This window comes from Oncorhynchus mykiss, chromosome 2 (assembly GCF_057628025.1).
Source record: "Oncorhynchus mykiss isolate SJ-2025 chromosome 2, ASM5762802v1, whole genome shotgun sequence".
Lineage (NCBI taxonomy): Eukaryota > Metazoa > Chordata > Actinopteri > Salmoniformes > Salmonidae > Oncorhynchus > Oncorhynchus mykiss.
The window spans coordinates 7,940,633-7,962,595 of NC_143023.1; the positions used below are offsets into that span (position 1 = coordinate 7,940,633).

The following is a 21,963-nucleotide window of genomic DNA, read 5'->3' on the forward strand; positions in this document are numbered from 1 at the left end:
ACACATTGACCTACTGTCCTGTCTCTCCCATCAGGAGACTGGTAGTATAACACATTGACCTACTGTCCTGTCTCTCCCATCAGGAGACTGGTAGTATAACACATTGACCTACTGTCCTGTCTCTCCCATCAGGAGACTGGTAGTATAACACATTGACCTACTGTCCTGTCTCTCCCATCAGGAAACTGGTAGTATAACACATTGACCTACTGTCCTGTCTCTCCCATCAGGAAACTGTGAAGGTGATGAGAGGCGTGGCCAGGGGCCTCCAGGCCCTCCACGCTGCAGGTGTCACCCATGCCTCCCTTAACCCCAACAACGTCTTCGTCCTCCACCGACACCAAGGCATGGTGGGAGACTACGACTTCATAAAGACTCCTGTGAGTAGCCTTTCCTCAATCCTAACTTGGAGGCTAAAGAAACGCACACCTGTTTAGGAGAGGTGCTGGCTAGCGGACTAGAACACCTGTTTAGGAGAGGTGCTGGCTAAGGGAGTAGAACACCTGTTTAGGAGAGGTGCTGGCTAGCGGAGTAGAACACCTGTTTAGGAGAGGTGCTGGATAGCGGAGTAGAACACCTGTTTAGGAGAGGTGCTGGATAGTGGAGTAGAACACCTGTTTAGGAGAGGTGCTGGCTAGCGGAGTAGAACACCTGTTTAGGAGAGGTGCTGGATAGCGGAGTAGAACACCTGTTTAGGAGAGGTGCTGGCTAGCGGAGTAGAACACCTGTTTAGGAGAGGTGCTGGCTAGTGGAGTAGAACACCTGTTTAGGAGAGGTGCTGGCTAGGGGAGTAGAACACCTGTTTAGGAGAGGTGCTGGCTAGGGGAGTAGAACACCTGTTTAGGAGAGGTGCTGGCTAGGGGAGTAGAACACCTGTTTAGGAGAGGTGCTGGCTAGCGGAGTAGAACACCTGTTTAGGAGAAGTGCTGGCTAGCGGAGGACTAGAACACCTGTTTAGGAGAGGTGCTGGCTAGCGGAGTAGAACACCTGTTTAGGAGAGGTGCTGGCTAGCGGAGTAGAACACCTGTTTAGGAGAGGTGCTGGCTGGCGGAGTAGAACACCTGTTTAGGAGAGGTGCTGGCTAGGGGAGTAGAACACCTGTTTAGGAGAGGTGCTGGCTAGGGGAGGACTAGAACACCTGTTTAGGAGAGGTGCTGGCTAGGGGAGTAGAACACCTGTTTAGGAGAGGTGCTGGCTAGGGGAGTAGAACACCTGTTTAGGAGAGGTGCTGGCTAAGGGAGTAGAACACCTGTTTAAGAGAGGTGCTGGCTAGGGGAGTAGAACACCTGTTTAGGAGAGGTGCTGGCTAGTGGAGTAGAACACCTGTTTAGGAGAGGTGCTGGCTAGGGGAGTAGAACACCTGTTTAGGAGAGGTGCTGGCTAGGGGAGTAGAACACCTGTTTAGGAGAGGTGCTGGCTAGCGGAGTAGAACACCTGTTTAGGAGAAGTGCTGGCTAGCGGAGGACTAGAACACCTGTTTAGGAGAGGTGCTGGCTAGCGGAGTAGAACACCTGTTTAGGAGAGGTGCTGGCTGGCGGAGTAGAACACCTGTTTAGGAGAGGTGCTGGCTAGGGGAGTAAAACACCTGTTTAGGAGAGGTGCTGGCTAGGGGAGGACTAGAACACCTGTTTAGGAGAGGTGCTGGCTAGGGGAGTAGAACACCTGTTTAGGAGAGGTGCTGGCTAGCGGAGGACTAGAACACCTGTTTAGGAGAGGTGCTGGCTAGCGGAGTAGAACACCTGTTTAGGAGAGGTGCTGGCTGGCGGAGTAGAACACCTGTTTAGGAGAAGTGCTGGCTAGCGGAGTAGAACACCTGTTTAGGAGAGGTGCTGGCTGGCGGAGTAGAACACCTGTTTAGGAGAAGTGCTGGCTGGCGGAGTAGAACACCTGTTTAGGAGAAGTGCTGGCTAGCGGAGTAGAACACCTGTTTAGGAGAGGTGCTGGCTAGCGGAGTAGAACACCTGTTTAGGAGAGGTGCTGGCTAGCAGAGGACTAGAACACCTGTTTAGGAGAGGTGCTGGCTGGCGGAGTAGAACACCTGTTTAGGAGAGGTGCTGGCTAGCGGAGTAGAACACCTGTTTAGGAGAGGTGCTGGCTGGCGGAGTAGAACACCTGTTTAGGAGAGGTGCTGGCTGGCGGAGTAGAACACCTGTTTAGGAGGTGCTGGCTAGGGGAGTAGAACACCTGTTTAGGAGAGGTGCTGGCTAAGGGAGTAGAACACCTGTTTAAGAGAGGTGCTGGCTAGGGGAGTAGAACACCTGTTTAGGAGAGGTGCTGGCTAGTGGAGTAGAACACCTGTTTAGGAGAGGTGCTGGCTAGGGGAGTAGAACACCTGTTTAGGAGAGGTGCTGGCTAGGGGAGTAGAACACCTGTTTAGGAGAGGTGCTGGCTAGCGGAGTAGAACACCTGTTTAGGAGAAGTGCTGGCTAGCGGAGGACTAGAACACCTGTTTAGGAGAGGTGCTGGCTAGCGGAGTAGAACACCTGTTTAGGAGAGGTGCTGGCTGGCGGAGTAGAACACCTGTTTAGGAGAGGTGCTGGCTAGGGGAGTAAAACACCTGTTTAGGAGAGGTGCTGGCTAGGGGAGGACTAGAACACCTGTTTAGGAGAGGTGCTGGCTAGGGGAGTAGAACACCTGTTTAGGAGAGGTGCTGGCTAGCGGAGGACTAGAACACCTGTTTAGGAGAGGTGCTGGCTAGCGGAGTAGAACACCTGTTTAGGAGAGGTGCTGGCTGGCGGAGTAGAACACCTGTTTAGGAGAAGTGCTGGCTAGCGGAGTAGAACACCTGTTTAGGAGAGGTGCTGGCTGGCGGAGTAGAACACCTGTTTAGGAGAAGTGCTGGCTGGCGGAGTAGAACACCTGTTTAGGAGAGGTGCTGGCTAGCGGAGTAGAACACCTGTTTAGGAGAGGTGCTGGCTAGCGGAGTAGAACACCTGTTTAGGAGAGGTGCTGGCTAGCAGAGGACTAGAACACCTGTTTAGGAGAGGTGCTGGCTGGCGGAGTAGAACACCTGTTTAGGAGAGGTGCTGGCTAGCAGAGGACTAGAACACCTGTTTAGGAGAGGTGCTGGCTGGCGGAGTAGAACACCTGTTTAGGAGAGGTGCTGGCTAGCGGAGTAGAACACCTGTTTAGGAGAGGTGCTGGCTAGCAGAGGACTAGAACACCTGTTTAGGAGAGGTGCTGGCTAGCGGAGTAGAACACCTGTTTAGGAGAGGTGCTGGCTAGCAGAGGACTAGAACACCTGTTTAGGAGAGGTGCTGGCTGGCGGAGTAGAACACCTGTTTAGGAGAGGTGCTGGCTAGCGGAGTAGAACACCTGTTTAGGAGAGGTGCTGGCTGGCGGAGTAGAACACCTGTTTAGGAGAGGTGCTGGCTGGCGGAGTAGAACACCTGTTTAGGAGAGGTGCTGGCTAGGGGAGTAAAACACCTGTTTAGGAGAGGTGCTGGCTAGGGGAGTAGAACACCTGTTTAGGAGAGGTGCTGGATAGAGGAGTAGAACACCTGTTTAGGAGAGGTGCTGGCTAGCAGAGGACTAGAACACCTGTTTAGGAGAGGTGCTGGCTAGGGGAGTAGAACACCTGTTTAGGAGAGGTGCTGGCTGGGGGAGTAGAACACCTGTTTAGGAGAGGTGCTGGCTGGCGGAGTAGAACACCTGTTTAGGAGAGGTGCTGGCTAGCGGAGTAGAACACCTGTTTAGGAGAGGTGCTGGCTAGGGGAGGACTAGAACACCTGTTTAGGAGAAGTGCTGGCTAGCGGAGTAGAACACCTGTTTAGGAGAGGTGCTGGCTGGCGGAGTAGAACACCTGTTTAGGAGAAGTGCTGGCTAGCGGAGTAGAACACCTGTTTAGGAGAGGTGCTGGCTGGCGGAGTAGAACACCTGTTTAGGAGAAGTGCTGGCTAGCGGAGTAGAACACCTGTTTAGGAGAGGTGCTGGCTGGCGGAGTAGAACACCTGTTTAGGAGAGGTGCTGGCTAGGGGAGTAGAACACCTGTTTAGGAGAAGTGCTGGCTAGCGGAGTAGAACACCTGTTTAGGAGAGGTGCTGGCTAGGGGAGTAGAACACCTGTTTAGGAGAGGTGCTGGCTAGCGGATTAGAACACCTGTTTAGGAGAAGTGCTGGCTAGCGGAGTAGAACACCTGTTTAGGAGAGGTGCTGGCTAGGGGAGTAGAACACCTGTTTAGGAGAGGTGCTGGCTGGCGGAGTAGAACACCTGTTTAGGAGAGGTGCTGGCTGGCGGAGTAGAACACCTGTTTAGGAGAGGTGCTGGATAGAGGAGTAGAACACCTGTTTAGGAGAGGTGCTGGCTAGCGGAGTAGAACACCTGTTTAGGAGAGGTGCTGGATAGCGGAGTAGAACACCTGTTTAGGAGAGGTGCTGGCTAGGGGAGTAGAACACCTGTTTAGGAGAGGTGCTGGCTGGCGGAGTAGAACACCTGTTTAGGAGAGGTGCTGGCTAGCGGAGTAGAACACCTGTTTAGGAGAGGTGCTGGCTGGCGGAGTAGAACACCTGTTTAGGAGAGGTGCTGGCTAGGGGAGTAGAACACCTGTTTAGGAGAAGTGCTGGCTAGGGGAGTAGAACACCTGTTTAGGAGAGGTGCTGGCTGGCGGAGTAGAACACCTGTTTAGGAGAGGTGCTGGCTGGCGGAGTAGAACACCTGTTTAGGAGAAGTGCTGGCTAGGGGAGTAGAACACCTGTTTAGGAGAAGTGCTGGCTAGGGGAGTAGAACACCTGTTTAGGAGAGGTGCTGGCTAGGGGAGTAGAACACCTGTTTAGGAGAGGTGCTGGCTAGGGGAGTAGAACACCTGTTTAGGAGAGGTGCTGGCTAGGGGAGTAGAACACCTGTTTAGGAGAGGTGCTGGATAGCGGAGTAGAACACCTGTTTAGGAGAGGTGCTGGCTAGGGGAGTAGAACACCTGTTTAGGAGAGGTGCGGGCTAGGGGAGTAGAACACCTGTTTAGGAGAGGAACTGCCTACTTCAAATTTAAAGGAGAACTGCACACTAGGAGCTCAGATGTAATAACCTAATAACCAACGTTTCAACAGACAACTGTCTTCATCAGGGTATAATGACAGACACTGCGGGGTGACTAGTTTATATAGTGTCAAAGGACACACACAGGTGTCTGTAATCATGGCCGAGTGTGGCCTGATCATTGGTTAATTCTCAGATATAAAAAACAACATACAAAAAATATGAATGGACAGCACAACCCTAATTTACCACATCTCTCTCATCGAACAAAAACAACTGTTTTCCCCCTCCATTTTAAATATACTATCTCATGTACCTTGGTTTCTTTTACACGTGTCTGAATGAGCGCTACGTATGGTTGTTTCATGGTTGTACGTACCATGTCGGTTCCAGGTACAGAGGGCAGTGGACAGTGGGATGGTGGCCGGCTCTATCAGCCTGGTGGCCCCAGAGCTCCGTCAGACACAAGGCACACCTCCTACTCCAGCCTGTGACATGTACTCCTACGGCTGCCTGCTGTTCTGGGTAAAACGCCTTCATGTTGCCCTCTCTGTAGATCAGCCCAGGTCTCTGTATAACACAAGATGGATGGCTCTATAGCTCGTGGTCAAGCAGCTTTGGGACAGAGTGGAATACAGCAGGAATTGATATGTATTTTAAGGGGTTTCAGGGGAACTCTGACATGTCATACAGGAGAAATTATTAGCAGAAGTTAATGATAGCATTGAATATTCATCCGGAGAGACTCTAGGAGATGTGAACAATAGACTCGTTGAAAAGAAGCTCTCCGTAAGCAGTTGGGTCCATACCATTTACCATACCATTTATATAACAACTCTGTCTGCAGCTGCATGCCCCAGGGTTCAACGGGGATCTGGATAGTGGCAGCAGACTGGCCCTTGATATCAGCGGCGTGAAACTGGTCAGTAATCCTGATGGCCTTTTCATGCTTCAATTCATTTAGAATGCATTTTATTTTTGCTCCCAAAGTGCAGGTCATTTTTATTAGGAGAATAAAACATGTCATTTTTAACACACTTTCCATTGAAAGACAGTCACAAAGTGCTTAAAGGATGTTGTGTGTCCTCTTGTCCAGGAGGACAAACTCCAAGCCCTGCTGTCTAAGCTGCTGGTGTGTGTTGGAAGACTGACTGCTGTTGAGACCCTGGTTGATGACTACTTCCTGTCTGACCAGTAACCAGGCAACTGGTACATACTGGGATAGTTTGGTTGACAGTTTTACTTTAATACTAGCCTGGGTAACGTCTGTTTAGCTAACATTCCACTCCGTGACATGCCAAATATGCTTTACCAGTACCCAGACTACTTCAATACTACAATGTTTTGTTGATCTCCCAATATAAAAGCACAATATATTTGTCAGTCTGCTGATGTAAAAGCACAGTATCATGTTGTTTAGCTGTATATTATTTTCCTTTTTTTAAATGTTCTGTTCAGTAACTAGGTGATGTTGGAGTACCCTGTCTTGCAGTTGTCACTTTCTAGAGGAATTAAAAGACACGTTCTGAGATGGACCTGGTCTGTATGGACCTGGTCTGTATGGACCTGATCTGTATGGACCTGGTCTGTATGGACCTGATCTGTATGGACCTGGTCTCATTTAGAACTCAAAGGGAACCACCACCAGCACAATGCTTTCGGTTCTAAGAAGTTAGAGTTTTTGCTGCTGTGTACTCTTTAACACTAGTTCTGTGCTCTGTTGCTGACTGTCTCCTGACTTGCCTGATCGGGATGTTGTCAGCATCAATCTACTGTAAAATCTCTGAAAATCCCTTGGAAAACGCTCCCCTGAGAAAATTGTTATCATTACATGTTTTCTCACCCTTCACTGGTTGAAAACTATGGTCAGATTTTTGTGCCCCCTACGTGCCCCTATTTTACAGAACTGCGGGTTGATGGTTTTGCACTCTCTCTAAATGTCCTTTGATTTGGAGAGATTCATTAGAAGTTGGGCTTTTTGTTGTTTATTTTCCATCTGTAAAAACACAATGTTCATATCCTCATCATTTAATTTCATATCCTCATCATTTAATTTCATATCCTCATCATTTAATTTCATATCCTCATCATTTAATTTCATATCCTCATCATTTAATTTCATATCCTCATCATTTAATTTCATATCCTCATCATTTAATTTCATATCCTCATCATTTAATTTCATATTCTCATCATTTAATTTCATATCCTCATCATTTAATTTCATATCCTCATCATTTAATTTCATATCCTCATCATTTAATTTCATATCCTCATCATTTAATTTCATATCCTCATCATTTAATTTCATATCCTCATCATTTAATTTCATATCCTCATCATTTAATTTCATATCCTCATCATTTAATTTCATATCCTCATCATTTAATTTCATATTCTCATCATTTAATTTCATATCCTCATCATTTAATTTCATATCCTCATCATTTAATTTCATATTCTCATCATTTAATTTCATATCCTCATCATTTAATTTCATATCCTCATCATTTAATTTCATATCCTCATCATTTAATTTCATATTCTCATCATTTAATTTCATATCCTCATCATTTAATTTCATATCCTCATCATTTAATTTCATATTCTCATCATTTAATTTCATATCCTCATCATTTAATTTCATATCCTCATCATTTAATTTCATATTCTCATCATTTAATTTCATATCCTCATCATTTAATTTCATATCCTCATCATTTAATTTCATATCCTCATCATTTAATTTCATATTCTCATCATTTAATTTCATATCCTCATCATTTAATTTCATATCCTCATCATTTAATTTCATATCCTCATTTAATTTCATATCCTCATCATTTAATTTCATATCCTCATTTAATTTCATATCCTCATCATTTAATTTCATATCCTCATTTAATTTCATATCCTCATCATTTAATTTCATATCCTCATCATTTAATTTCATATCCAAACTGCTGGAGTAAAAATACTAAAGATGTTTTGCTTCAAAGCCTCATTACATATGGAGCCAGATGTGTATATGGGCTTGTCCTTATCTGGGGATGACTTCCTTAATCTTTGTTGTTCTGATGTGGAACATCAGGCTTCCATGAGAGAGGACTACTGCTGCCCATCTTCTGCCTGTCTGGGAGGGTTTTCCATGACAGTTAATGGCTCATCAATTTGGGGAGGATCTGTAAGAGTGGTGTCACTGGTTGGAGAATGACCTGTCTGCATTAGGGCTTGTGAGAGATTTATCCAGAGGTCTTCTTTTCCTTCAGGACTGGTGGTGGTCTATCCTTTGAGGAGACTTGCCTTGAAATTGATAAATTATTCATGAGAAATAATGGCTGTCCATTGGGAGTGGTTCTTTACAAAACCTTACCTAACTATAATTTGATTCCCTTTTGCCTAGTGGGTGGCTGTTTGAATCTTATGTGGTAGAAGTCGCTATTTTACTTATGGTCAACTTTGAACTTGTCCCAAGTAATGGCTGTTACAGTTTAGCAGATGCTCTTATCCAGAGCAATTAGGATTAAGTCCCTTGCTCAAGGGTACATCGACAGATTCTTCACCTAGTCTGTTTAGAGATTTGAAATCCAGAGATCTTTCGGGTTACTGGCCCAATGCTCTTAACCGCTAGGCTACCTGCTGCCCTGTTGGTTTATGTTGGAGTCTCAGGACGCTGTTGTGATTCAGTGTTTGGAAGAGGCACTATCCCCCTGAAAGATGCTTCGTTCTAATAAACTTCACTTTGTAATAGGAAGGGCTGATGGAGGAAGATGAACAGACAGTTCAGGTAAACACCACTTTTAACTGTTAGGACTTGTCTGCCTGTTTTTAAAATACACTTCTCGTCCCCTTTTAGTGTTTTAAACTAACATAAATAAATTCTCATACACCAGAACCACTGGGACATATTGTTCATAAACACGTTTTAATGCAAAATGAACAAATCAACCATCAGTCGATTCAAGATGAGCATCAGCGGTTTTCTAGTGGAAAAACCATTGAAGAGCTTGTCAGGCAAGCAGTTATCTCAAAGTGGGCACTCTTTTTAAATGAAACGTTAAAACTATAAATCCTCTTCAAGCCATTGTCCCTGCCTGGACTCTGGCAGTTGTACAGCAATCTCTCTTATGGACAGATCAATTTAGGTGACCAGGGGACTGGATGAAAAGCATGCTGTGATCGTATCTGTGATCACTGTGACCTCACTCACACATGTCCTCCTGATGCATTAGGTTACCACTCTGGTTCATAATACTCGGTTGTAATACTCTGCTATCCAGATTGGTGTCAGTGATTAGTAAAATAACATACAGTCTAGGGTATAGCTGTAGACAGACTTGCCTCATCAAACTTATGTGATGTTTTTACTATGCAAATTCTCTAAATAATGTTATGGTATGAACTGATGGGATCACTGGAAGTAATGAACCTGCTTTGCTGCTTTCTCTAGCTGCTTGGCGTGCATCCAAAATGGCACCTTATTCCTTACATAGTGCACTACAATCAAATCAAATGTATTTATATAGCCCTTCGTACATCAGCTGATATCTCAAAGTGCTGTACAGAAACCCAGCCTAAAACCCCAAACAGCAAGCAATGCAGGTGTAGAAGCACGGTGGCTAGGAAAAACTCCCTAGAAAGGCCAAAACCTAGGAAGAAACCTAGAGAGGAACCAAGCTATGAGCCAGTCCTCTTCTGGCTGTGCCGGGTGGAGATTATAACAGAACATGGCCAAGGTGTTCAAATGTTCATAAATGACCAGCAAGGTCAAATAATAATAATCACAGTAGTTGTCGAGGGTGCAGCAAGTCAGCACCTCAGGAGTAAATGTAAGTTGGCTTTTCATAGCTGATAATTAAGAGTATCTCTACCACTCCTGCTGTCACTAGAGAGTTGAAAACAGCAGTTCTGGGACAGGTAGCACGTCCGGTGAACAGGTGAGGATTCCATAGCCGCAGGCAGAACAGTTGAAACTGGAGCAGCAGCACGGCCAGGTGGACTGGGAACAGCAAGGAGTCATCATGCCAGGTAGTCCTGAGGTATGGTCCCAGGGCTCAGGTCCTCCGAGAGAGAGAATTAGAGAGAGCATACTTAAATTCACACAGGACACCGGTTAAGACAGGAGAAGTACTCCAGATATAACAAACTGACCCCCCCCCCCCCCCCCCCCCCCGAGACACAAACTACTGCAGCATAAATACTGGAGGCTGAGACAGGAGGGGTCAGGAGACACTGTGGCCCCATCCGATGATACCCCCAGACAAGGCCAAACAGGAAGGATATAACCCCACCCACTTTCCCAAAGCACATCCCCCACACCACTAGAGGGATATCTTCAACCACCAACTTACCATCCTGAGACAAGGCCGAGTATAGCCCACAAAGCTCTACAATGGCACCCTATTCCCTACATAGTGCACTACAATGGGAATAGTGTGCTATTTGGGACGCTACCTTGGAGTTGATCCTCCCTCCGACACGTCCATCAATATTAACGGTGAATTATAATTACTGAAGACCACAAGAGCAAAGCAGCTAAACTCTTCTTAATTGCTGAAGGCCACAAGGGCAAAGCAGCTAAACTCCTCTCATGTCTGACTAGATGCAGGGAAGTCAATCATGTGAGTGAAAAGATGGGAGAATGTTCTAGCTCAGGAAAGGTATTATTGGTTTCTTCTGAGGTTTTTGCCATATATATTGATGACCATAAGATAAGTCTCTAAAGGATTGATTCACTGAATAGACTGGAGCCAACAAGTATTACTTAGATTATTATAAAAGGCATGTACATACATTTCAGCTTTCCATTTTTAATTAACTTTTCTAAAAACATAATTCTACTTTAACATCATGGGCTATTGTGTGTGTGTGGATCAGCGACACAATCTAAATGGAATCCATTTTAATTTCGGGCTATACACAAAATGTAGAAAGTGCAGCCTTTCTGATGTATTCAGTACATGCTATCTGAATTCAGACCTTTCTGAAGTATTCAGTACATGCTATCTGAATTCAGACCTTTCTGAAGTATTCAGTACATGCTATCTGAATTCAGACCTTTCTGAAGTATTCAGTACATGCTATCTGAATTCAGACCTTTCTGAAGTATTCAGTACATGCTATCTGAATTCAGACCTTTCTGAAGTATTCAGTACATGCTATCTGAATTCAGATTTGAATCTGGGTCCATCCATATTCCAGAGAGCCTTTCAATGGAAGCTCATTATTCAGACATGGACTTGCACTGGCATTGCTTATCATAACATAAACTGCAGTTGTCAGAGGTCGATAGCATGGTTGAGCAAAGTTTAGTGACTCATTACAAATATTTAGTTTCCTATCGATGTAATGCTCTTAACAAGTTTGTCTCTTCAAAGAGGATCATACTCGACCTACAGTTGATAAATGATTTATTCCGTGTGCGACATTATTCAATGACCGTCCATACATTTGATTACACACCCAAATAAAAGGTGTAGATGACAATGACGCATTTCCTTACTTTAAATCTCAACATGAAATCAGCATTGTTCATGTCAAACACTGAAGACTAGTTAAGTAGGCATATATATATATCTATATCCTGGTTTAACGTTTGTCAAAGTGCTATATTACCCATCCCTGAACTCTTTTCCTTGCAGTCTGAGGTGAACATTACTTATGTGTTCTTTTGGGCACCCTCCCCTCCCCTCTCCTCCAAATGCGCTCCCTGCCACAGATATAAAACTCACAGGATGCTTGCTGCCAAACACAGTTGCGAGCACAGAACAGTCATTCAACGAAAAACCATCTCCAGTCTTCACAACATACAGTGAGTAAAAAGCACTTTTCTATTGCTGACTATTTGCCTTTTTATAGACTTCCAGGATTTTTGTAAAGTTGCTCTTGATTGAATTACTAAAGAAAATATTTGTCCTCTGGAAAACCTTGTTTTCTGCACATTCAAAATATAAGAGTTGGTTAATATTTTTTCAGTTGGTTATTAAAGATGATGGAATATTGTTTTGGATAACAAGGTGTCGTTGGCTTTATGGTTCATTTTATAAGTTATTACGCACAGTAGCAAATAAAAATAATTGCATTTTATTGGCTACAATATGAACTAAGGACAGGAGCGTAGTCACAGTGCATTTGTTTTCTAGTTTGTTTCTTTTGTGTGTTTTTAGATGCGCCCTAACGCAGCGATGTCTCTGGGTATGCTGGCCGTGTACTTGCTGATATGCATGTCCAATCTGATGGCCGCGTATCCATCCAAACCCGTCATTCCCGCAGAAGATGCGCCTGGCGAGGACTTCGCCAAGTACTTCTCTGCACTCAGACACTACATCAACCAAATCACTCGACAGCGGTGAGTTCTCCATCTGGTGAGGGGAAGGTACAGCACATGATGAAGATTATTATTTGGAGTAAACAATGAAATGCATACATTAAACAAGATGTGCATTTGATCCCAGAAGATAACACTTGAAAAACACATTTCCAAAGTGGTTCTGATGCTTCTGTTTTTGTTGCCTTTCACAAAATATCTGTATTTCATATAAGGTTTAACTTTCTAAATGTTTTCCTTTTTATTTGTACTCGTTACCTCTTTCTCAGGTATGGGAAAAGATCCAGCCCTGATATGGTGTTCTCTGACCTGCTACAGAGGGAGAGCACAGAGAGCGTCCCACTAGCAAGCTATGGAAGGTGGGTGTAAAAACATACCGATATACCTGTCCTCAGAATGATCAGCTTTAGACATCTCTCTTTTTGGGGGTGAGGATTAGTAGCCTAAATCTAATCCATTCTTGTTTCAAGTAGTTTCATACTGTCAGAGATGCTGTTCCTCATTGTTTATTGGGCCACTATAACCTATAGGCTATAGTATATTGTGCATTTGAGAGTAACAGACACAGCAATAGTCAATTACTTATTAGTCAATGGACCAATATAATAATGGACCAACGTTTATGAACACTTTGCTTGTTTCTCCTGACAGATATGAGGATCTACCGTTGTGGTGGTGAAGCCAGTGTATTATGGACTTCCATACCAGTCCCTTTCAACAACACCACACTGCCTGTTTGTCACAGCACCACAACAACACCACACTGCCTGTTGGTCACAGCACCACAACAACACCACAACAACACCACACTGCCTGTTGGTCACCGACTCGACCTGGACTTTAATGGATATCTACAGCCTGCATGCAACCACCTCCCTGTCTGTCTGTCATAGTAGAAGTGTCCTGTACATATGTTACTTTCTCCTTTTGTGCATCACACTGTTTACTGTAAACCAAAATAAACATTTACTGGTTGGATCAAATACATCATATAAAGTACCTTGGATCAATGTTTTAGAATGTGACTCTGTTTTAAGTATATAAACAAGAAATTCCTAGGACTCCAGAATCAGAAAGTAAGCAAAGTGGTCTTTCTTAAAGAAAAACATTTCTAGTGTGTTTTTTTTTTAACACTTATTGGATACTAGTTGTTCCTGCCACAACCAGGACAAGGACCTACACCTAGAACCAGTGCTGCACAGGGTTCTCTTTGTTCCCACAGGTTTTACTAAGATATACTGCCCTCTTCTGGACTGGCCTTAGTACCCTGACACCATTATACTCCAGCTTGGACTGTAGCCTTCAAACAGCTGTCTGGGGTGAGAGGTGAGAATAACAATCTATTAATTCTGTCCATTATTTCAATGTGTAACATTGTTAATCTTTCCCTGGTCTGTGTGGATTTTGATTGTGTACAATCGTTCTATATAACAGCACCTTGCCTAACGTGAAAACAGATTTAAGGTGTAGAATCATTAAGTGGCCTGGGATCCCTATGGATCCCTGGTCGAAAGTAGTTCACTATGGAATAGGGTACGATTTGGGACACTGGCCTGGTTACCTCCAAAGGGACATGAGATAATGAGATCTGGTGCATGAACCCAGTTACCTAATCTCTGTCCTAAATGGCACCCTCTGTAGTGCACTATTTATCGCCTGGTAGGATACCACTTGGGACTAAGTCCTGTTTTAGAAGATAGAACAGTCCCTGCATACTAATGGGTTCATTGTTCTAGAATGCTCAAATGTAACACAAGGTTCTGTCCCAAATTGGCACCCTGTTCTCTATATTGTGGACTACTTTTGACCAGGGCTCAGTAGTGCACTATGTATGGAATAGGGTGCCAATTTGAGATGTAGACATACAGTAGGATTCTTTATGTTGACGGCCAGATAATCATGTCAGGTCATATGTTATGTCTTTGGCTGTACTGAATAAATAGGCTACTCCTGTCTCTGGTTTTTAATGCTTATTTATTTCACAAGGAGTATGAATGTGTAACAGTGGCTAGTCATGTTGTGTAATTAACATAGGGCTTTTACGTCCCAAATGGCACCCTATTCCCTATATAGTGCTCTACTTTTGACCAGGACCCATAGTGGGCTTTACTATATAGGGTGCCATTTGAGATGTTTATGTGTGGGTTAAAACGGTTTGTGGAGCGCAGGAGACCCAGATGATCATAGTCGATGTCAAATGCAGAATCTATAATTTATGAAATAATTACTCCTATTGAAAACTATATGAACAGAAAAGAGCAAGTCTGAAGTTCTCGCACCGATATCTGTAGTACGTTAAACGAGTGGGTGGGAACTACATTAACTAGCTCCTCGTCTCTAAAGTGGACTTCGAGATCAAGCGTCATTCGGCGGCATGTCTCCAGGACAGGAGTCGACTGTTGCGCGCAAGGAAAAGTAGCCTCGTCTGGGGTGCAGGGAATCTATGGAGACTTGAAAGTCTGACAGAAGGACACGGAGAACGTCAGGTAAAGTCATAAAATTCTTTATGACCATCTTCTTCGAAACCGCATGAGGGGCTTAGTGCCACGAAAAAGGGTTCAAATAGCGAAACGCAAGTCAGGTTAGCAATCCACTCCGCAGTCTGGCAACACTCGCTAGCTAGCTAACACTAGCTGGATCCAGTCAGGCTGGGACTCAGTTGATTGCTAGCAAGCTAATAATAACACGCTAGCTACCACTGCTAACCTAACAAAGAGCATATTTCTAGACTAGATTTTAACTAGTTGGCTAGCTAAGCCAGATATCCAGTTAGATTGTTATGCCACAAGTTATGACGTGGAATTGTGCCAAATGCTCCGCTGTTATTTTGTTTAGCTCTAAATAGCTCAAATACACATTTAGTTTAATTGACCATAAAAGTGGTTGTATTTGCTTGATACCTAACGGGACAGTTTACTAATAAAGTTAGCAAACCACTAGGAAGGTGTCCCATGCGACCTCTCATCTGCTCGGTCTCAGCCGAACGGGAAACCAAGAATGTCTGCACGTGTTCCGAACCCCGCACAGGAAGCTAGCTGATAGTGTGTGTGCCTTACTCTAACGAGTTGTGTGTGTGCCTTACTCTAACGAGGTGTGAGTCCCAAATGTGTTATTTGGAGTGTAAGTCGTGTGTTTGTGAGATATGTGTTGGCTTTCTGGAAGGTTCCACGTGTTGAGCTGTAAGGGTCAGACATGTTAGACACATTGAGAAAGAACACTCTAGTGTCAACAATGGAGAGAGTAGTCAAATGTTTTGCTTTGCATGGATCGGCCTTTGAATGAATGATAAAACAGATTGTCCCATCTAACAACTTTGGATACCTCGTGGTGTCCCAAATGATACCCAATTCACTACATAGTACACTAGGTGGCCTGGTCAAACGTGGCGTCACTGTACAGGGAAAGGGTTTCAGGTGGGACGGATGTCTTTATTTTTAATGCCTTTATTTGGGAGACGTGATCTGTTTTGGATCAACAGTAAAACACAGACCAGAAATGGTCATGCCGAATTTGGACCTCTTCCTGTAATTAGTGTTTTTTTGTTCTTCATTCCTGTGGTAGTGTTCAAATCCTTGTTTGCGCCTGAGGTTGAGCTATAAACATCTTTCATCTTTAAAAAGCCTTATGAAATGGTGTCCGTAAAGCTGAGGGGGCGGTCCAGGGGACAGACTTATTCAATGGAGTACAGTAGTACGATCCTTCAGATAGGAAAGCATACTTTTCTATTGAAATGGTCTGTAACATTACACTGAAGCACTCTCCTGAATAAGCCTCTGGTCTGACAGTGAACCCCATTCATCCCTGTAGCCTGCTGCTTATTATATGGGGTGGCAGGGTAGCCTAGTGGTTAGAGCGTTGGACTAGTAACCGGAAGTTCATATCCCCGAGCTAACATGGTACAAATCTGTCGTTCTGCCCCTGAACAGGCAGTTAACCCACTTTTCCTAGGCCGTCATTGAAAATAAGAGTTTGTTCTTAACTGCCTTCCCCATGGTCCCTGGCTGCGTCCCTTCACCCGGGTACTTAGCTTGGTCCCTTTCCTTAGTTGAGTCCCTGGTCTGGTCCTTTCCCCCTGGTCCCTGGCTGGGACGCTGGTCTGGTCCTTTCCCCCTGGTCCCTGGCTGGGACGCTGGCCTGGTCCTTTCCCCCTGGTCCCTGGCTGGGACGCTGGCTGGCTTCAGGGTTTAATTGAGGTGTTGGAGAATCCAGAGAATTTCAGCCTCTGTGGGAATGCTGCTGGCGAGAGCAGCAGTGTGTATCACACCCTGGTTGTCTCCCAAATGGCAAAGGGTGCTATTTGGGAGACAACCAGCGTGTGAATTCTGATTCCCTCTGAAGTGTGTAGTCCGTGTGTACTGCACTCATTCACTCCCCCTCACATACAGTATTTGAAAAGGAATGGACTGGTGTGAACCTGGAGTCCTCTGTTGAAACAATAACAAAGTGGCCCACCCCGCCTCGGGTTTGTTCAGAAGCTGAGGGAAGAGCCTGGATAAATAAATAGACTCTCAAATAAATAGACAGAGCTATGGATGCAAAGACTGACCATCCATGATATCAAAATTATAGGTATTACCATGTTTTGAGGCTATACAGTGTTTGTTTCCATTTACATTGTTTACAAACATTGGGAGTTTATATTTTTGTGTTCTGATGGGGGTACAACAGTTGAACTAAGCTCATGAGACATAAGTTAGCCTATATTCTTCAAGAATCAATGTGTGTATATAGCATTCATTTAGAAGTCAACAAATGAATGTAGCAACTAAGGATTCTAGCTTTAAGGAATATGGTGGATATAATCCCCTCTCAAATTCATGCTTAAACCCATCCAGTGCTCTAATTTAAACCCACATAAAAAAATACCACACTTTACTAGGTAATACTATAGTACTTACTATAGAATTCTGTAGTAAAACTTAGTATACTACATACTGTAGTAGTACAATTCCCTCGATCATGTGTAATACTTAGTATAGAATTGTGTAGTATAGTGTACAATGCTATAATACATATTAAGGTATTATCCACACAAAAACACACTAATAAAGACTACAGTATTTAATTTGCATATACCCTGCCCATTTCCCCCTCCCCCATATCACAATTTGTGCCACCCGTAAGTCAGAAACCTACATGACAAGTGCAAACCATACAATGTGTTCCCTTTGGTTATAGAAAAGAGTAGAAGCTCTGAACTCCCCGTTCAGAACCCAGTCCTACCTATCTACAGGTTATCTGCTCTTTTAGTCTTTCTCCCCACTTCTGTCTCAAAGATAAACAAAAACACTTCAGTAAATACTACATACGGTAATGTCCCCCAAAACACTTCAGAAAATACTACAGTATACTACAGTCTGCAAAAAACACTACAGTAATGACTGTTTCTATATAATAAAAAATACTACAGGATTTGTACTATAGTAAACTGTAAACACTACAGTAATTACTTTTTCTCTATATAAAAATGTACTACAGTATTTATACTATAGTAAACTGTAAACACTACAGTATATATTCATGTTGGGCGATACCCTGATTTTCATACCGTCATATTGATTCTGTACTGTTTACTATAGTAAACAGGGATTTATTTGACACAGATTTCTTGTAGTTAGTTATAGTTATAAGCAGTGGTGCAGGCACTCACCCTCAGTCCAACGTGCGGGGGTGTATGTATGTCCAGCGTGTGGGGGTGTATGTATGTCCTGCGTGCGGGGGTGTATGTATGTCCAGTGTGCGGGGGTGCCCCCAACCCCCAAATAAGTCCTTTTTTAAACGGTATTGAAAATCATACTGTCGATATTTCGAAATACCCCGGTATATCGCCCAAGCCTAGTAGTGTTTTTGCAACACTACAGTGAATACTACAGTATTCCTACCATAGTATACACTATAGTATTTATTTCATGTGGGAACCCACAAGGTGGAGTGAGTTAAGTACACACACCTCAGGGAGAAGGCCTGGGTAGAGAATCTGGACGGTTTGAATGTTCGCTTTAAATGCTACTGATCCCCGTGGTGATGAAAACCAACCTGACAAATATAGGCCACACAATGATACCAGGGACTTGGCAGCTCTGGAGTTGACTACTTGCACTCTTGACCTCTAGGGTAATCAACATAATGCGATTAATGCTTTTCAGTCCCCCCCCCCCCCCAGAACGGTATGACCACATGACTTTCTTTGTCCAATCAGAAAGCACACACTAAGAGTGAGGATTGAAAGCCCTCTGGAGTGGCAGTGATCTGACCAAATGGAAACTGTTGAACATTACAGCATGTTGTCTACAGCAAGACTAAAATGGTTGGACTATTGTCCTTTAAAGGTCGACGCGGCCATTTCAGATGAGTCACTCTGAAGCTATTTAAGTTGGAAAGCAAGCATTTCAGGTTAGCTAGCAATCCCGTATTATTGGGCATTGGGTAATAACAAGGTGTTGTCTCCCTGTGTTCCTTTTCAGGTTCTTCTGTGTTGCCACAGGCAGGCAGGCCACCAGATGACTGGTGTGTACTGGGAGTAGGGCTTTCAGCCGCTGCGCTGCGTTGGAGCACAATTCACAGGTGAGTGTCAGAGGTTCACTTCCTGCTTTACTACTTCCATTCTTCTGTGACGTACGTCCACCCCTTTTTTTTTTTTTTTAACACTGATTGGTTAAACATGAATCTATGTTTGAAACAATGCTCCATTCATGAGGATGTCTGAGTAACTAAGGTGTGAAGAGGGACAACAATGTGTCTGTTGTGGAAATGTCTTTTCTGCTGTGTGTGTCTGTGTGGTGTGTCCATCCATCTGGACAACCCAGCCACAGTGTGTTTGATTAGGCCAGTTTGTACTCTCCTCTGTCTGGACAGTTTGCACTCTCCTCTGTCTGGACAGTTTGTACTCTCCTCTGTCTGGACAGTGGGGTTGGTTAGGGCAGTTTGTACTCTCCTCTGTCTGGACACTGGGGTTGGTTAGGGCAGTTTGTACTCTTTTCCCTTTATAGGGAACTACTTCTGACCAGGGCTCATAGGATGCTATTTGGGGCACAACCTTTATCCAGGAGGAGTGGGGAAAAAACCCATCCTCTCCACCAAGACTTTGAAACTATGTAAAAAAGAGTGATCAACGTTGTTGTTAACATCCTGGTTGGTAGCTGATGAAGTGGAAACCTTTTGATGTGGGTTCCCTACCCTCTCCAGTCTACCTGAGGTGAGGGCAGACAGACTGGTTTTGATGTAGGGTGAAGTTGCCCTTAGACACTGATCTTGGGACAGTTTAGCATTTTCCCCCACTAATGGTTAAGGTTAGGATTGGAGGCGGAGAAGCCTATCATTGATCTGTACCTAGGGGAAAGTTCATCCTGTAGTGTTATTGTTCCATTCAAGTGTCTCTCAAAAACATATTATTTACAAGGTGTTATAATGGGCCGCTGTTGTTTGCATTGTGGCTACATGGGGTTTGTTTACATGTCAGATTGTTGTATAATACACCTGAGTATACCACACCTTAGGAACACCTGACCTAATATTGAGTCTCAAAGGATCATAGGGGTTTATAGGGTGTGTCTCAGTCACCAGATCTCAACCCAATTTCAACACTTGTGGAAGATTCTGGAGCGGCGCCTGAGACTGTGTTTTCCACCACCTTTATCAATACACCAAATGATGGAATTTCTCATGGAAGAATGGTGTCACATCCCTCGAATAGAGTTCCAGATACTTGTAGAATCTTTGCCTTGGTGCATTGAAGCTGTTCTGTTGGCTCGTGGTGCCCAACGCCTTAATTTGGGCTTTCCTTTATTTTGTTACCTCTGTTAGTGTGTGCAAGTCAAAGTCCTTGTGATTTTGTCATGATGTTTCTTGTGAAGATTAGAACGTAGACCAGAGAAAGCTGTCAGTAGGCTGTGACAAGCCTTGGTTTGAGTGTTTCACCAGTAACCACTTATAGGCTTGAATTGGGAAACGGTTCTGTTCTCTTATATAGTTAATGTTGGAGACATCTACCAGTGGGACCCGGTAATGTCTGTCCCAAATGGCACCCTATTCCCTATATAGTGCACTATGATTGGTCTTGGTCAAAAGTAGTGCACTATAAAGGGAATAGGATGCCATTTGGAACTTCTCCATTGTTTTAGCGAGTTGCTTGTTGGGGTTATGGAAATGAAGGCGTTTCGTACTGAATCACTCCATTGATGGTCGCTTACTGCTCCAGTTGTTTCATCCTTGTTATGCCGGGTATTTTACATCAAGACCCTACATTTGTGTTTGATCTTGATTTTTTTGGAATTTGTCACTGTGCACTCATTAATATCCAAATCAAATGTCGTTACCATAGAAGTTAAAATATACAGTTTAAAGGGGCGTGTTTCATCAACATCCATCTTGAATTATACAAAGGGTGGGTCTAATCCTGAATGCTGGTTGGTTAAAACTGCATTCCACCCGGTGTCTATTCCATAAGTTACCACCGGCTAAATCTATGACTTTTTAAATTGAATCTGTTCTTTCTGACTACACAATCCACTGTTTCATCAGCCCAGCCAGGCAATTTATAAACTTAACCTCCACTATAAAAAGTATGTAGACATTATCTCGCGTTTCTTTTAGGCTAACATTTAGTTTACAACAGTGGGTATTTGTATAAACCTCGCTGTCTGTCTCTCCGACATTTGAATATTGAAACAATGTAATATCCAGCTGTCCCATAGTAATGAAGGAGTCGGGACGAGACAGGAGGCAGCTTTTCTTAGCCAGTCGAAATCATGAGTCAGCTGGCATCATTTTTATGGTTTGTTCGTTCTAAATGTTCTATTGCCATACTGGCTGACAACGTTCTTATCCCTTGCTTGCTTGCTAGCCAACCACAGATAACTTACAATCAGGTCAAACAGCAAAGGAGATGCATTTGCATTTGTTTAAGCTGTTTTCTAGTGATTGGATACATCCAATGTGCTAATGAGGCGTGATTTCACCTGGCATAGAAAATGTGTTCTCTTGTCAGGACACTGTTGTTCATAGGAGCTAGGCAACAGCACAGCTAACACAATCACATCAAACTGAAGCTGGAAAGACAGGAAACTAGCTGCTCTTTGTTTCATTTGACATTTTTTCAATTGACATTTCTTTGTATGTGTGTATATACACTGCTCAAAAAAATAAAGGGAACACTTAAACAACACAATGTAACTCCAAGTCAATCACACTTCTGTGAAATCAAACTGTCCACTTAGGACGCAACACTGATTGACAATACATTTTACATGCTGTTGTGCAAATGGTAAGAGACAACAGGTGGAAATTATAGGCAATTAGCAAGACACCCCCAATAAAGGAGTGGTTCTGCAGGTGGGGACCACAGACCACTTCTCAGTTCCTATGCTTCCTGGTTGATGTTTTGGTCACTTTTGAATGCTGGCGGTGCTTTCACTCTAGTGGTAGCATGAGACGGAGTCTACAACCCACACAAGTGGCTCAGGTAGTGCAGCTCATCCAGGATGGCACATCAATGCGAGCTGTTTGGTTTGCTGTGCCTGTCAGCGTAGTGTCCAGAGCATGGAGGGGCTACCAGGAGACAGGCCAGTACATCAGGAGACGTGGAGGAGGCCTTAGGAGGGCAACAACCCAGCAGCAGGACCGCTACCTCCGCCTTTGTGCAAGGATGAGCAGGAGGAGCACTGCCA

General features: G+C 44.1%; 3 protein-coding genes across 4 annotated transcripts in view; all 3 read left to right on the plus strand.

Annotated features, from left to right (window-relative positions):
• LOC110534959 (serine/threonine-protein kinase 31) overlaps positions 1-6,984 on the plus strand; it is a 39,587-nt gene extending 32,603 nt beyond the window's left edge. Inside the window, exons 23-26 of the mRNA XM_090187127.1 lie at positions 231-380; positions 5,365-5,496; positions 5,819-5,893; positions 6,068-6,984. Coding sequence (XP_090043253.1) covers positions 231-380; positions 5,365-5,496; positions 5,819-5,893; positions 6,068-6,169 — 459 coding nt within the window. The 3' untranslated portion in view covers positions 6,170-6,984. The remainder of the gene's footprint in view (positions 1-230; positions 381-5,364; positions 5,497-5,818; positions 5,894-6,067) is intronic.
• A 4,722-nt stretch (positions 6,985-11,706) lies between these two features.
• LOC110535156 (pro-neuropeptide Y) lies at positions 11,707-14,253 on the plus strand. Its single transcript, XM_021620021.3, has 4 exons — positions 11,707-11,782; positions 12,138-12,319; positions 12,568-12,657; positions 12,950-14,253. Exons 2-4 carry the CDS (start codon positions 12,138-12,140, stop codon positions 12,975-12,977), a joined length of 300 nt encoding a protein of 99 aa, XP_021475696.3. The 5' UTR covers positions 11,707-11,782; the 3' UTR covers positions 12,978-14,253.
• A 161-nt stretch (positions 14,254-14,414) lies between these two features.
• The window catches only part of LOC149984803 (protein PALS2-like), a 41,569-nt gene continuing 34,020 nt past the window's right edge, over positions 14,415-21,963 (plus strand). For both annotated transcript variants that reach the window (XR_016483833.1, XM_090187136.1), the window contains exons 1-2: positions 14,415-14,784; positions 18,763-18,862. The gene's annotated coding sequence lies outside the window, so the exon portion shown is untranslated. The remainder of the gene's footprint in view (positions 14,785-18,762; positions 18,863-21,963) is intronic.